This window comes from Mus musculus, chromosome 3, assembly GCF_000001635.26.
Source record: "Mus musculus strain C57BL/6J chromosome 3, GRCm38.p6 C57BL/6J".
NCBI classification, from domain to species: domain Eukaryota; kingdom Metazoa; phylum Chordata; class Mammalia; order Rodentia; family Muridae; genus Mus; species Mus musculus.
In genome coordinates, this window is record NC_000069.6 from 30,643,617 (window position 1) to 30,658,908 (window position 15,292).

The window sequence follows — 15,292 nt, forward strand, 5'->3', positions numbered from 1 at the left end:
AGAGGAGGAGGAGGAAGATGTTGACACAAAGTTTAAGACCCTTCTAATATCTGTAGTAATACCAGAGTCTTTGCAATCCAGGTTAACATAGCTAATTTCCCCATCATTTCATTTCTCTCCCATAACCCCACTATCCTTTTTTTTTTTTAATGTTGTGACAGAACATATGGAAAAAAAAAAAAGAAATCTAAGGGTTAGGCTCTCTGTTGGCGTACACCTTAAATCCCAGCATTCAAAAGGCAGGGGTCAGTGGATCTCTCTGAGTTTGAGGCTAGCCTGATCTACAAAGTGAGATCCAGGATGGCCAGGGTCATACATAGAAACCCTGGCTCAAACAAACAAACAAAAACAAAAGAGAGAGGGGGTTAAGGGAAGAGGGAGAGGAGGGGAGGGGAAGGAAGGGAAGGGAAGGAGGAGAAAGGAAAAAGAAATTTAAGGGAGAACATGTTGGTTTTAGGTTTGATTCCAAGTTAGATCGTCCCTTGAGGGGAGGTCACAGTGGGAGCAGCTTTAAGCAGCTAGTTCCCATCATTCTCACAGTTAAGAGTAGACAGAAAGAAATGAATACATGCTCATTTGGATGCATGTATTCAGCGTGATTTCTCCAGTTCAGGACCCCTGCCTAAGAAATGGTGCTGCCCACAGTGGGCTGAGTCTACCCACCAATTGACTTACTCAAGAAATTCCTCTACAGACACTGACACAGCCTCATCAAATAGAAAAGTCCTTGTTGTTCCCAAATGGAGCTAGGCTGTATCAGGTTGGCAAAGCTAATCATCAAACCCACTCTTGACACAAGGACACCTTAGGTTTCTATCTTTGTGATGAAACACCATGACCAAATCAACTTGGGTAGGAAAGGGTTATTCCACTATTGAGGGAAATCAAGTAGGAACTCAAGGCAGGGACCTGGAGGCAGGAACTGAAGGAGACGCCATGGAGGAGTTCTGCTTCCTGGCTTGCTGCCCTTAGCTTCCTGTCTCTTTTCTCATACCCAGGACCATATGCCCAGAGTTGGCACCAACCCACAGTGATCTGGGCTCTTCCATATTCATCATTAATCAAGAAAATGTCCCCACTGACTTGCCTACGGGCAATCTGATGGGAGTATTTTCTCAATGGTGGCCTCTTTGCCCATGTAAATCTAATGTGTCAAGTTAACAAAACAAAACAGATACAAGAGCAACAACCAGGACAAAGGACTTGGGGATATTTAGCCAGCTCATGGGAACTAAGGTAAGTACAGGGGCCCTGGCTTGAGGGCTCTGGGTCTAGTGCTGTCCCCATGTCAGATACCACTCCAAAGATCTTACAGTGTCACAGATCTACCCATTAACTATGTCCATTTTACTGAGCTTTTTTTTTTTTTTTTGGTTTTTCGAGACAGGGTTTCTCTGTGTAGCCTTGGCTGTCCTGGAACTCACTTTGTAGACCAGGCTGGCCTCGAACTCAGAAATCCGCCTGCCTCTGCCTCCCGAGCCATTTTCAAGTGGGGATAAAATGGCTGAATGGTCCAGGGTTCACAGGAATGAGAATCAGTGGAAACTTTTGATACAATAGAATACTTAGCTTCCTTACCGCTTTTCAATTTCTTCATCCAGTTTTTGGAGTATATTCAGTATGAAAGGATTAGTTTTCCGTATGTTTTCTGAACATAAGTAACAGTACTGGGCCTGGAGCTTCTCCATCGACTCTGGAGCTTTGGAAACATAAATGCATCATTCATCATCAGGTACCAAATGATCCCCAAAGCTTCAGCAACAACTAAGCTTCCTTCAAAGAAACGAGTGTGCATGCGTGTGTATGTGTAGCAAGGGAGAGGAAGGAAGGAAAGGAGAGAGAACTAAGGGTGGGGCTGGACAGCTATAAATATAACCAGAGACAGTGGGCAGACTGTGACTCCAACCAGCATCCTATCTGAAAGAGAACAACTAACCTCTATCATGTGTTGGGCTTGGTAGTGGAGAAAAAGATATCCAGAGAAATTACTCTGGGCAAAATCAAACTGACTCTAAAGCCTGCATGTGCCCCATTGGGTTCCAAAGACGGGGCAACAATCTAACTCCAGAAGGACCCGAGAAATTAGCCCACTTGGATTGGATACCTTGACACCAAACCACTTTGATAGCATCTTCACAGCAGATTGAGGTCTAGCTCTCAGAAGCATTTCCCCTACCTAGGCCCTCTTCCATCTCCTCGTTCTAAGTCTTTACTTCCTGTGTGTGGTGGAAATCCAGGGATTGTGCATGTGGAAGCCAGAGGTTGCTATCAAGTGTCATTGTCCTCTGTTCTCTGCCCTATTGTTTGAAATGTCACTGAACCACTATTACAGACACTGTTTAGGCTTAGATTGGCTGGCTCCAGAGCCCTTGAGAGCCACCCATCTCCAACCCCAAACGCTAGGGCTTCAGACATACACTCCTGAAGCCTGGCTGTTATATGAGAGCTAGGGATCAAAACTCACACCCCCATACTTGTGCTTCACCCGGTTCAGCCATCACCCCACCCCCACCTATGTTTTGCTTTTAATAAAAATAAACAAATAGGAGCTGAGGTCTCTGTTACGCAGCAGCTTTCCTAGTAGTTCCACTACTTTAAACTGTTACCTTTCCTTTCTTTTCTTCTTCTAAACACAGGGTCTCGCTGTGTTCTTCAGAATGGCCTTGAACTCACAGTCATCCTTCCCCGGCTACACAGGTATCGGGGATCACAGGTGTGTGCTAGCACACCTGGCTCCAATATTACTTTAAAGACATTTCTTGTGAACTCTGGGTCCTCCATAATGGAAGCCATGTTCTTACTCTTGTAAAACACTCATGCTACTGGCTTGATTATTCTACTTTCTGTGTACATGTATTTCAGAATACACTCTGCCACCTCACACTTTAAGTAGCCTGGCTTCTTAGATGCCAGCTGCTTCTCTAAATTTCTATATTTTAAAAGCATCCACTGCTGAGTGGCCATCTACACTCTAAGAGTTTACCACTCAAAGCTGCAGACCAAGACCTAAGATCTGCTATATTTAAGCTGAAAGGAAATGAACTTTTCTTATAATTTTTAAAATAGTTATTTTAAGTTTATTTGTGTTTGTATGTGTGTGAGAGAGATACACCAGGACTTAGGATATTTATAATATTTAGGTTCTGCTGAGCTTCGGAAGGGGGGATGGGACCTGAATGCCCCATTCTGAGATGTCTGTGGCACTTAGGGAAGGAACATCAACTAAGTGCAGTATTAGCATCCTGGAAACAGATGCTCCTGTGGTTTCTAAACAAAAGCCAGAGCTGGGCGCCTTTCTACTGGCGCCCTTCCTGCCTCAGGCTACTAACTTCTTGGGGGTGGAACACCAGCACTAATGGTGTCTGCCCTTCTAGGGGTCAAAAGCAAAGGCAGGACTTGAGTCTCTCCACGCTGTTTTCTTCAGAGGCCCCGTGACTGAGAAGGCAGCAGTCACACCCATGGGTGGAGGACAAAAGCATACAGTCTTTCCGCAGCCCCGTCCTCCTCTTCCATCAGGCTCCAGGTCAAACTAGCAGTGTCGGTGTTCCCTCCTTTATCATCTTATTTCCCTTATTAATGTCTCTCTGGGCAGTCTCTCCGGCCCCCACAACACACACTTTAAAACAATAGTCTAAAAGTAGTGGCAGGAACTCTGGTTTCTCACAACTGCCCAACAACTCCTGAATATATCCCCAGTCTTATGTTTAATTCGTTAAATTCATGGATGCACTCAAAGTGCACATGGAATTATATATATGAATGGAAATGTCACAATGAAATCCCTTCTTCTATATGATATTTAAAAAAAAATAAGATAAAGTGATTAAAAGAAACTGTGGGTAGTCTAGAAGTGGGAACTCAGAAAAACTCTGAGGAGCTTCTTGCTTATCTGAGGTATTTTCCCGTAACTTCCACAAATTCAGGGGCGCAGAGCCTCCCCTCCCCGCGGCATACCTCCCCCAGACCCTCCTCAAAAAGCAGGAGGGAGGCCAGAGCAAAGCCACTCTCCTCACGAAGACAGGGGACCAGCGTTGGTCAAGGGCGCCTCCATACCTGGGGCTTCTGCAGGCGGGATCCGCTGCCCTTTCCTTCGCCTAGAGCCCGGTGCCCCTTACCCAGCTCGCTTTGCGGACCTCGACCTCTAAAGAGGAAGGCCGCCGTGGCTGAGCTTTTTCAACAGTCTGCCCCTGCTCAGTCCTCACAGGGCTCGGCCCACTACGAGTCCAGTAACCAGAGTCGCTCCCATGGCAACCACAGAAGCTTCCTTTTGGAGAAAGAGGGAAGAGGCGGGGCCACCGTTAAGAGGGCGGGGTACTCTATAACCTCGAGGCCTGAAGTGGGAGGCAGTGATCATCACTTTAAGCCTATCCGCTCTAGGTTACACATTCTGATGGTGGAGCTTCGAGGGTTTAGGAGCCTCATCTGCTGGGCTAGGGACTAGGACTACAAACCCTGGTGACCCAGCCTGTCTCACCTTTTCCGAAGGGCTAAGCTCGGAATCTAATGGTAGAACCTCCAAGTGTGTAGTAGTTTAAAGGATTTTTTTTTTGAAGGGGTAGAGCCCCCTGGAAGAGTTTCCTTGAGAAGGCGACTTCCAGACTAATCTGAGATGGCCTATCCCAGTGCCAAGCTGCAGATGCACAGGTACAGTCAGTACTCAAGAGTATGGAGGCAGGCAAGGTCGTATCCATGTGGAGTCTTCGCATCTTCTTTGTAGTAAGGCTGTGAAGGAATGGGGCAGGATGTTCGGGACCCTTGGATGCTCGGTTGTAGACCCACCGATGATGAATCTAGTCTGGAAGTGGGGTCTGAAATAGTCACAGAAATCTAGGAGAGGTGATAAGTTAAAAGTGAATAACTAAATATGTAAGTCCTTGCCACATAGGCAATTTCCATCCCTCTGCCTCTACTACCAGGAAAGCCCGGGCAAGGCCGAAGTTCTGGGTGGGTACAGGAATTGAGTTTCAAGGTCCTTTCTCCACAGGTAGCATGCTAAAGTGCAGAAATATGTGCATTTACCCCTTGAGTTTCCAGGAAAGTCCCTAAGTTAGCCTCTGCCCCTTTCTGTCTCAGATTCTTTTGAATTAAGAAGGTAGAAGAAAGGAAAGGTTGGAGATGCTGTACCAGTGGGGTGGGAGGGGGAAAGGGGAGGGGGAAGGGGCAGGGGAGGGGTGGAGTGGGGTGTGCTCTGCCTCTGGAGCAAGCAGTACAGCAACTGACTGAGACCAGGATTCTTCTTAGTCCTACCTGCACCATCCCCAAAGGGCTCTTATCGATCAAATATCTAATGGAACCCTGGCTGGTGGGAAAACTCACCCTGCACTTGCGAGTACTCCAGACTAGAGGAGTTGCCCCTCTTGACAACCACGGAACTATTAAAAATTGTTCTCTTTGGTTGGGTTCTCCTGTCCCAGGCATGGTTGGTTTGTTCAGTTAGCTTTTTGTTTGCCTATGGAAGGCTGGCTTCTCTGCCTACCCAGCCTCACCAGACATGACCTTCCACCGGTCTTTTATATACATAGAGAAAAGTGGTTGCTGATCATTAATTTTCATCTCTGATAACTTTATATATAATATATATTATGTATGATATAATTTTTCTCAATGTCTTCTGGGGGTGATGGCAAGAGCTATGACCTTTTGGAACCTTCTAGAACTCATCTGAAACTAAATCAAAATAAGCATCTTAAAAAGTTATTTGTTTTTGTTTTTCTATTGTTTATAAGACGGGGGTCTCACTGTGTATCTCAGGCTGTCCTGGAACTCACTGTGTAGACCAGGTTGGTCTCGAACTCACAAAGACCTACTTGTCTTTGCCTCTCCAGTGTTGGGAACAAGGTGTACAACACTATGTATGCTCATCTGTGAAAAAACAATTATGCAATTTTGGGGGTGAGCTGGCTGGGAGTCCAGGAGCTCCCGAGGACAGGTGAAGGCATGGGATCCTCCTGGAGCCAGAGTTACAGGCAGTTGTGAGCCTCCAGATTTGGGTGTTGGGGTCCCCAACTGGGTTCCTATGCAAGAGCAATAAGTGCTTTTAAAGTATTTTTAAAGGCATTTTTAAGCCTCTAATCAAGCAAGTTTTTGAAGCTGAAATGAGGCCATCTGTGTGTTAACACATGTGCACAAACTTCCTAGAAAGAGTTGCTTACCCTTTAACTCTCAGCCTGACATGATTTTTTTTAGAAAAAAAAAAATCTAAATTTTATGTTGCAGAATAATTTCAGTCATTTAACCTTTGCGCTCCCCTCCCCCCACCTCCCAATCCCCCCTTTCACGGTATTTCAGATTTGACATAATTGACACCTTCAAAACCCTGACCAAGGAACTACTGAGACAAGAACATTTACCCAAGGTTCTTCAGAAAAAAGAACCCCACCAGCTCACTGATAGAACATTTTTCATTGATGGTTCCAACCAGGGGTTGAAGACCATCCCGTCAGAGATTTTGGCATTAAAAGAATTAGAAGAAGTGCATCTGGAGAATAACCAGATTGCAGAAATTCCCCAGGGCATTCAGCAGTTACAGAACACCAAGGTTCTCTACCTGCATAACAACAGCCTGCAAGATCTGTGCCCGGAGCTGGGGGCGCTGAGCAGCCTGGAGTCGCTGGACCTGAGCGGCAACCCGCTGGTCATCTCCTCGCTGCACGTCGTCAGCCGCCTCCGCACCCTTCGCGAGCTGCGGCTCTACCGCACTGGCCTGACCGAGATTCCCACCGGCATTTGCAAATCCCTGCATCACCTGGAGCTGTTCGGTCTGTCAGAGAACTTCCTGGAATCGCTGCCCGAGGAAATCGTGAACCAAACCAAGCTCAGGGAGATCTACCTGAAGCAGAATCACTTCGAGGTTTTCCCTTGCGACCTCTGTGTCCTCTACAACCTGGAGGTGATCGACCTGGACGAAAACAAGCTGAAGAGCATCCCCGGAGATATCGGGCACCTGGTGAGGCTGCAGAAGTTCTACGTGGCGTCTAACCACCTGATGAGTTTACCGGAGTCTCTGAGTCAGTGCAGCAAGCTGTCAGTGCTGGATTTGACCCACAACTCTATCCACTCCCTGCCGTCCTCCCTGGAGCTTCTCACCGAGCTCACGGAGGTAGGGCTGAGCGGGAACCGGCTGGAGAAGGTGCCGCGCCTCCTCTGCAGCTGGGTGTCGCTGCATCTGCTGTACCTGCGCAACACCAGCCTGCACGGGCTGCGGGACTCCTTCAAGCGCCTGATCAACCTGCGCTTCCTGGACCTCAGTCAGAACCACATAGAACACTTTCCCGTGCAGATTTGCGCGCTCAAGAACCTGGAGATCCTGGCGCTAGATGATAACAAAGTGAGGCAGGTACTGCTTCCCTTCTGGACTGTCACTCTGATCTGCCCTTCTTTGTTGTGCCAGGAAGTGTATTGAACCGGCTACCGCAAACAAAACAAAACAAAACAGGGTTATCAAAGATATCCCACAAGGTGGCACTTCATATCCTTCCTTTCCAAATAATAGTGATTCTGATATCCATTTAATGTTCACTTAGGACGTAGGCAGCAGTCACTGGGGTGGAGGGGTGTATGTGCGTTCATTCTCAAGGACACATTAGACAGAACTGAACTGAGTGAACTAAAGCCAACCATTAGAACGTCAATGAGGCATACACAGATAAGCTGCAGGGTCCTCACAGAATGGCATATGATACAGTAATATAAGCTAACTAAAGCTCTGTGTGCCAGTCTACCAACAATCCAAATCAGAACAAGAAGAAACAAAAAATAAACAAAAATCCCAGAACAAAATAGCATATTTATTGTTGAAGCACACAAAATTACAAATATAGAGGCTGGAGGCTGGTGGCATGGCACACTGGGTAAAAGTGCTTGCCTGCCAAGCCTGGAAATGTGAGTTTGATCCCAGGGAGACGGGTGGGGGTGGGGGTGGGGGTATGCACATTGCAGAAGGACACAATTGACTTCTGCAAGTTGTTCTCTGACCTCCAACCTCACTATACTGCATAGGGGCTCACAGGTAAACGCACACAAATAAATACATGTAATAAATACTTAATATTACACATATAAATAAACACCTGTATGCACATATACTGCCCATTTAATGAATACTTCTAATAATAAAAGTATAAAAAGCAACAAAGACTATGAATTGGAAGGAAAGTCACCAAGTTCCTGAGAATGGCTGGCTGCCTTTAGAAGGAGGGATCAAGAAAGGCAGTAAGTCTGCCATGGAAGTTTCTAGCTCATTCACCAGGACCATAAACAAACAAACACAATAAAATAGGGGGTGTAGAGATAGGAAAATTGCTTGGAAAGTAGTAGACCAGCCAGCTGGGAACGCACAGCAGGAGAGACTGCCTCAAAAACAAGGACGATGGAAAACTGACTTCCAAAATACATGGCTCCCCATACATATGCTACAGGGATGTCTGTGTGTATGTAAATGTGTGTGTGTGTGTGTGTGTGTGTGTGTGTGTGTAGCAGACAAACGGGCACAGAGAAAGATGGGAAGAAATTTCTTTCCATGAAGAAAGTATTTCATTTCACAGTTGGAATAATTCAAAATGTATGTAGGAAGGTTTTTGAGTTTGCTTTCTGTTGCTGGGATGAACATCATAACCAAAAGCAACTTGAGAAGGAAAGGGTTAATTTCATCCTAACTTCCTGGTCACATGACTAAGGGAAATCAGAGAGGGAACTCAAACAAGCTGAGGCAGTAGCCACAGGGACTGATCCCTACAGGCTGTTCCCTGGCTGCCACATGGCTTCCTTTCTTATCCAGTTCTGGCCCATCTGCAAAGGGACCCATTGCAGCATGGGATGCTCTTTCCACATCAATTAACCATCAATTAGCAATCAGGGAAAATGCCTCAGACATATGCGCACAGGCCATTCTGATGGAATCAATTCCTCAAGCATGTCTCCATCTCCCAGGTGTGTGTCCAGTTAGAACCAAAGTTAGCCATCACAGACGGATAACACACTGGCCTAACCATGGCGGAGTCACAGACAAGAGCTAGCTTTTTTTTTTTTTTTTTTGAGAGAAACTTTACATTCTCAGAGGAGAGACTGGCATGAATTTTTACTTCTAACAAAACAAACCCCAGTTACCCCACAAACCAAACTGTGCCAGAGTGTAGACATATAGACAAATATTGTGCAGAACAGGACCATCTTGCGAAACATCACTCAGTTTTCAGTTATTTTGATGATATTTTTTTCACTTTTGAGCCCTCGCTCACAATTTTGTCTGATGCTGTAACTTAAAATTCAGGGTTTTCCTCTTTATGGAACCACTGCTTTTAAGCCAGCTCCTTCCCTCTCCTACCTAAAGAACTCATCTGATTGGTTTCCGGTTCTTGAAGCCTAGCCAGTAGCTCCTTCTTGCCTACCTAAGTGTGAAAATAGCTTTCATTAGGTATGTAAATAAATAATAATAATAATCAAGGAATTGTTTCAAAACCAACTCAGAAGTGAATACCAAGTCAAAGAATTGTGTACTCATTAAACTATGGCAGATTGAAGAACAAATAAAGAAACACAGTACCCTGAAACCTACAGAGAGAGAGGGGGAGGGAATAGAGAGAGGAAGATGAGAAACGAGATCATCCTCAAATTCCAAGTTCTAGGCCAGCCTGGGCTACACAAGCTCCTGTCTCAAAAGAGCAAAAACAAACAAAAAAACCCATGCAAATGAAAAATGAAGATATCTGTAAGCAATTTTCTAAAAAAAAAACCCATTTTACTTAAACAATGTTCTGAGAGATTCCAGTTCTGCAGAACTTTCACAGAAATTTAGTTTATTTTTATAGTGAGCTTCCTTCTTTTTCCATCTGTGAGTGGCCACCATTCCCCAGTGGTGAGCTATGGAAAGGCATAGGGAGGTCTAAGCAGCAGAAAGGAGAGCAGCACCGATGAGGGAAAAGGTGAGCTGGAGACATTGGAAAATGAGGAAGGATTTCCCAGTTTGCTCTGAAGTCAGATAAAGGAGTGTGCCAGCTAAGAAACTGTTAAGTATGTATCTAGAATTTTCTAACAACAAACAAAAGCATCTTTGTTGCACAGTGAGCAGGAGGGTTATGTAAGTCAGAGTAAGATTTTTCTTTGTGAAATTCTAGAAGACCAGAATGAGAAAGATAGTAATGGTGGCTGTGGCTTAATAAAGATGTCCGTTGAAGGTGATGCTCTTTTCTATCTGGGCAGTGGTGAGGAAAGGAAGAAGGCATAGCCAGCTAACAACATATTCAACCACTGTATTAGAGGGCTAGAACACAGACTCTCTTTACTGATGTTTATTTGTTTAATGTGTATAAGTACACTATAGCTGTCTTCAGGCACACCAGAGGAGGGCGTCAGATCCCATTACAGATGGTTGTGAGCCACCATGTGATTGCTGGGAATTGAACTCAGGACTTCAGGAAGAGCCAGTCAGTGCTCGTAACCACTGAGCCATCTCTCCAGCCCCTTTACAAATTTCTTTAAGCGTCTGGCACTCTGCAAAATAACCACCCACTTCCAAGTGAGGCTCAAACCCCTGGGTGTTCAGAAGGACAAACACAAGAAGACAGATCCCAGTACCTACAGGGAACATCCCTGGTTACAAACAACTCTGAATATAGATTTGCTTCCAGTTGAGTTCAAGAGCAGTTTCAAAATTATCAGGTAAAAGATCTTGAGTACAAAACAGCAGGTTTTAAAAGTATCAGTTCCAGGAAGTAAATGTAATTTGCAAATGCATTTATTATATAAACAGTCCCTAGAACTATAGTGCTTTTCTTCTAACAGTATCAAGCATTTTATGTTCTCCAGGTAACACACTTACAAGGAAACAGCATACATTGACCCAACTTGTGAAGAAACACAGAGAGAAGGCAATGTTACCAGTGGCCAGGGGTTAGCACTGGTTTTCAGGTTCTTGGACTTCTCGTCCAAAGAATTGAAAACAAGAGTCCACACCAATTTACAGAAGAAGCAAGGTGGCATCATTTGAGCAAAGTGACGGCACAGATGATAGAGAACAGCAGACCACATGAGTGAGGATGCTCGTGGGCCCCACTCAGTGTTCTGGGCTTCGTTCTGTCAGGTTCAAAGGAAGGAGGGGCTAGTTACTGAGGGGTGGGTTGGATGGCTCTCTATTTTGATTCACAGACTAAGTCATACACTCTACACATGTCTCTTCCTGTAATGATTCCTCTCTTATTGATGCCCACATTTAATTGTACATAGATACAGATGGTTAGGTTAAGGGACCACCCCTAAAGGTTTCCAAGAGAACTCAACTTTGCCTTACTGCACATGCACCCCAGTTCAGGCCATATTTATCATACCTGGATATGCTGAGACCGTGCTTGAAAAGATACTGTCTAAATCTGACTGTTATCAGGGCAATTTCTATTACTAATCAGAGGTGGCCATGCATGTAGCCTGGTGCAGGCGGGAGCTGCGGGGGGCTCTGAGCTTGCTAGGTGTATTGTTTGGAGAGAGATATGTGTATATAGTGTTTGCCAGTAAAGAGCCTGCCAAGTCCATTGTTACACCAGAGTGCGCGTGTATGTCTGTGTGTAGTATGGTGTGATGTGCTGCTGCTGCTGGTGGTGGTGGTATGTGCAGTGTGTGTGTGTGTGTGTGTGTGTGTGTGTGTGTGTGTGTGTGTGTGTAAAATCCAAAACCAAACAGTTGTCTCCCTCACCAAGAAACAAATGGAACCCCACACTGCCGATGTACAAACATATATGGTAAATTAACTAGCACGTATGTAAATATATAGAGAAGCTGTCCATCATTTGCAAACACTAAGCAACTCGACCTTTTGTTTAACAACTTGGTTCAAAGTCAAAAGCTCAAGCTTTATTTTTTTCTAAATTTGTCATAAAGCCATTTAAATTTAGCACTGGGGTCTTCTAGACAACTTTTGCAACACTAATGAAGTATTGGTAACCCACTGCCACCAGAGCACCCAGGCAGCTTATTATTGAGGGTTTAAATATAATCTCAACCTTAACTTTAGCTTTTTGGAATACTTCCAGTTACCACCGAGCATAAGCTTGCTTTCAAACCTGAAGATACTCGGGCTCACAGGAAATGACCTTTTGTCCTTCCCAGAGGAAATCTTTTCCTTAATATCTCTGGAGAAATTATATATTGGACAAGACCAGGGGTCCAAGCTTTCATCTTTGCCAGAAAACATCAAGAGATTGATGGTAAGTCTTCCCAATGAACAGCTGAGAAACACATACCTGCCCCGCGCGTGCGCGCGCGCACACGCACACACACACACACCCCCATACACTAAGACTGAGAGAACGTGAGGTGATGCTTTCCACACTGTAAAGGATGCATCTGTAATAGATTTCTGTCACGAACAGTGGGTTTCACGTTTGCAAGCTTGCTGTTATTGCACAATACTCTACTCTGCTTGTTCAATATGTCGTTTTAAGAAAAGCTATCTTTTATTTATTCTCTGACAATTTCATACACATATACAGTACATCATGGTCCTATGCACCCACACTTTCCTGCTTATCTCCCCCAAGATATCTCCCAACACATCAGCTTCCTTCTTAGTTAGGGTTCCTACTGCTGTGACGAAACACCGTGACCAAAAGCAACTTGGGAAGGAAAGGGCTTATTTCACTCACAGTTCCATAGAACAGTTCCTCATTAAAAGCAGTGAGGGCAGGAACTCAAGCAGGGCAGGATCCTGGAGGCAGGAGCTAATGCAGAGGCCATGGAAGGGTGCTACTTACTGGATTGCTTCCCAGGGCTTGCTCTGCCTGCTTTCTTATAGCTCAGGGGTGGCCGCGCCTACAATAGGCTGGGCCCTTCCCATGATCACTAATTAAGAGAATGTCCTACAGCCTAAATTTATGGAGGCACTTTCTTAATTGAGGCTCCCTCCTTTTAGATAACTCTAGCTTCTGTTAAATTGACATAAACCTAGCCAGCAGCATACCCTCAAACCTTCATGTCCATTCCTCTTCTTTAAAAGTCCGACTGTGTCCATCCATTGCAGCTGCCTACTAGAACGTTGACTGACCTTCATGTGGCTGGACCTTGTAGATGTCTCCAGAGATAACCACAGCTTTTGTGAGTTCATAGGCATGCCATGTCCAGATGACGGCATAGCATAGCATGCTTCCCATCTTCCACCTCCCCTTCTATTACACTCCCCAAGTGTGATGGGATCAATATTGATGTCCTATTTAGGATACTTAAATCTACTTATTTTCAGCCATCAGTTATGAGTCTCTACATTAACTGCTGTTCTCTAGCCAAAATGGAGGGCAGAACATATCTATGGGTATAAATGTAAGTATATTTATAAAAGCAGTTGACAATAAGGGAATTTAGCAAGACAACAGTAGTAGTTTCTCCACTGGCATCTATGACCTCCCCAGCCATGGGCTTTTGACTGTGTGTATCAGGCACACATTCCCTCCTGTGAAACAGGAAGCAAATCCTAGCAGAAAATAATTGGTGATCTCCATAACTTTCAAGCTACTACTCCACAAGTGGCTCTTCAATATGTCTTTCCCCTATCGTAGTTTAGTTATGTTTTCTTTGTAGAAATTGACTGTGATGATTTGAATATGCTTGGCCCAGGGAGTGGCACTGCTAGAAGGTGTGGCCTTGTGGAAGTAGTTGTGTAACTGTGGGCATGGATTTTAAGACCCTCATCCTAGCTGTCTGAAAGTCAGTATTCTGCAGCAGCCACGAGATGAAGATGTAGATAGAACTCTCAGCTCCTCTTATACCATGCCTGCCTGGATGCTGCCATGCTTCCTGCCTTGATGATAATGGACTGAATCTCTGAACCTGTAAGCCAGCCCCAATTAAATGTTGTACTTATAAGAATTGCCTTGGTCATGGTGTCTGTTTACAGCATTAAAACCCTAAGACATTGACCCACACCATTTTCTATTTAATTTTTATTTTTTATAAGTATCCCCCTGATAATGACATTATTTAGAAGTTAAAGTGCCCTGTGAATGTCATGATTTGGAACCTGAATTTTGTTACCTGGAATTCTCTGTAAGGAAAAATGTGACCTGACTTTCTTGCTTAGCAATGGGCAACCTGAGGATGGGTCCATAGTTCTCTACAGAATGCTAGCAAGATAAGTTCATTCTCACCAGTGTCTTTGTGTGTGTATTCTTTAAGAACCATTTGTCCGTGTTCCTCTTAATGATATAGCAGCTCTGGGCTGCCCATAACCTTTAGTCATAGCACTGAGCCATGGTGGATATAATACTGATAATTCTAATGTGACACAGAGATCCATCCTATTCCTAATTCTCTATTACACTGTTTCCTGAACATGCCATATCATACCAATGATAGAAATGCAAAAAATATATTTTGTCTAATAAAGTTGAAAATAGATAAATTGAATGCATTCAAACCAACTGTCTATGCATTTGGGCTACTTTAACCGAGATGATTCAGGGTACTTAGTTGAAGAACTGTAGTCATTTCCAAAGATAGCTAGCTATTAAAAGGGAGTAGATGGTACAATGCTGTAATGATCCAATACTTTTTCATGAGGCTCCAATAAAATTAAGCCCCAGTATTTTCACTTTGCTGCATAAATGGACACTAAATCTAATGGCTTTATTTAAAAACAGTTGTATTTCTTGATATTAATTTTGTAAATATTGTATCAGTTATTCCTCTTGTCATTGGGACCAATAAACCTCATTAGGAATAAAACCATCCCAAGGAAGGATGGGTTTATTTTGGCTTAAATTGGAGGATTTCAGCCTATCACAGTGGAGGAAGCATTGTGGCAGGAGTGGCTTTGTAAATGGTAGCAGGAACAGAGGTCTTGCCAGACCAGAAGGTGAAAAAGGTAGGCATAAGCTTGGGTGCTGCATCCGCTCTCAACTAGCAAGCTTCAGTCTTCGTCTCTCTTCCTCTTCATCTCTCTCCCTCTTCATCTCTTTCCCCCAACCCCAGGCCTCTCACTCTTATATACTCTCAGCCCCCATCCACTCAGGCCATGTCACCTCACCAGGTGCGGACTTCAGCCAATCAGGGCAGCAGGGGCACGTCTCCACCAAATATAGACTTGTTTACACCACCAGCTCTGCGTCTGGCAGGCGCCATCTTTAAGGTGCGGCTCGGGCAGCCTACGGGGGAGGCTACAGCCTCCTACACTTGGGGGCAAGGTCAACCTCCACAGGCCTGCGTCTAGGGGCTTGCTGTTGTCAGTCAGGCAAACTTCTTAAAGGCTCAACAGCATCAAGAAGCAGCACAAATTAGGGAGTGACCCCTGGAAAGTGAGCCTTGAGGGACATTT

The 15,292-nt window shown here is 44.7% G+C and overlaps 2 protein-coding genes across 5 annotated transcripts in view; one reads left to right on the top strand and one right to left on the bottom strand.

Annotated features, from left to right (window-relative positions):
- Lrrc34 (leucine rich repeat containing 34) overlaps positions 1-4,202 on the bottom strand; it is a 23,552-nt gene extending 19,350 nt beyond the window's left edge. Inside the window, exons 1-2 of the mRNA NM_027941.1 lie at positions 4,054-4,202; positions 1,579-1,699 (exon numbers count right to left, since the gene is read on the bottom strand). Of these exons, the coding sequence (NP_082217.1) occupies positions 1,579-1,688 (110 nt within the window). The 5' untranslated portion in view covers positions 1,689-1,699; positions 4,054-4,202. The remainder of the gene's footprint in view (positions 1-1,578; positions 1,700-4,053) is intronic.
- Lrriq4 (leucine-rich repeats and IQ motif containing 4) overlaps positions 871-15,292 on the top strand; it is a 27,948-nt gene continuing 13,526 nt past the window's right edge. Inside the window, exons 1-5 of one of the 4 annotated variants that reach the window (NM_026668.3) lie at positions 871-1,236; positions 1,602-1,732; positions 2,637-2,697; positions 6,289-7,336; positions 12,021-12,194. In NM_026668.3, the coding sequence (NP_080944.2) occupies positions 1,714-1,732; positions 2,637-2,697; positions 6,289-7,336; positions 12,021-12,194 (1,302 nt within the window). In that variant the 5' untranslated portion in view covers positions 871-1,236; positions 1,602-1,713. Of the gene's footprint in view, positions 1,237-1,601; positions 1,733-2,636; positions 2,698-4,352; positions 4,645-6,288; positions 7,337-12,020; positions 12,195-13,006; positions 13,677-15,292 lie in introns of those variants that run through there. The other 3 variants (XM_011249710.3, XM_011249709.3, NM_001290510.2) reach the window with 3 other exon arrangements.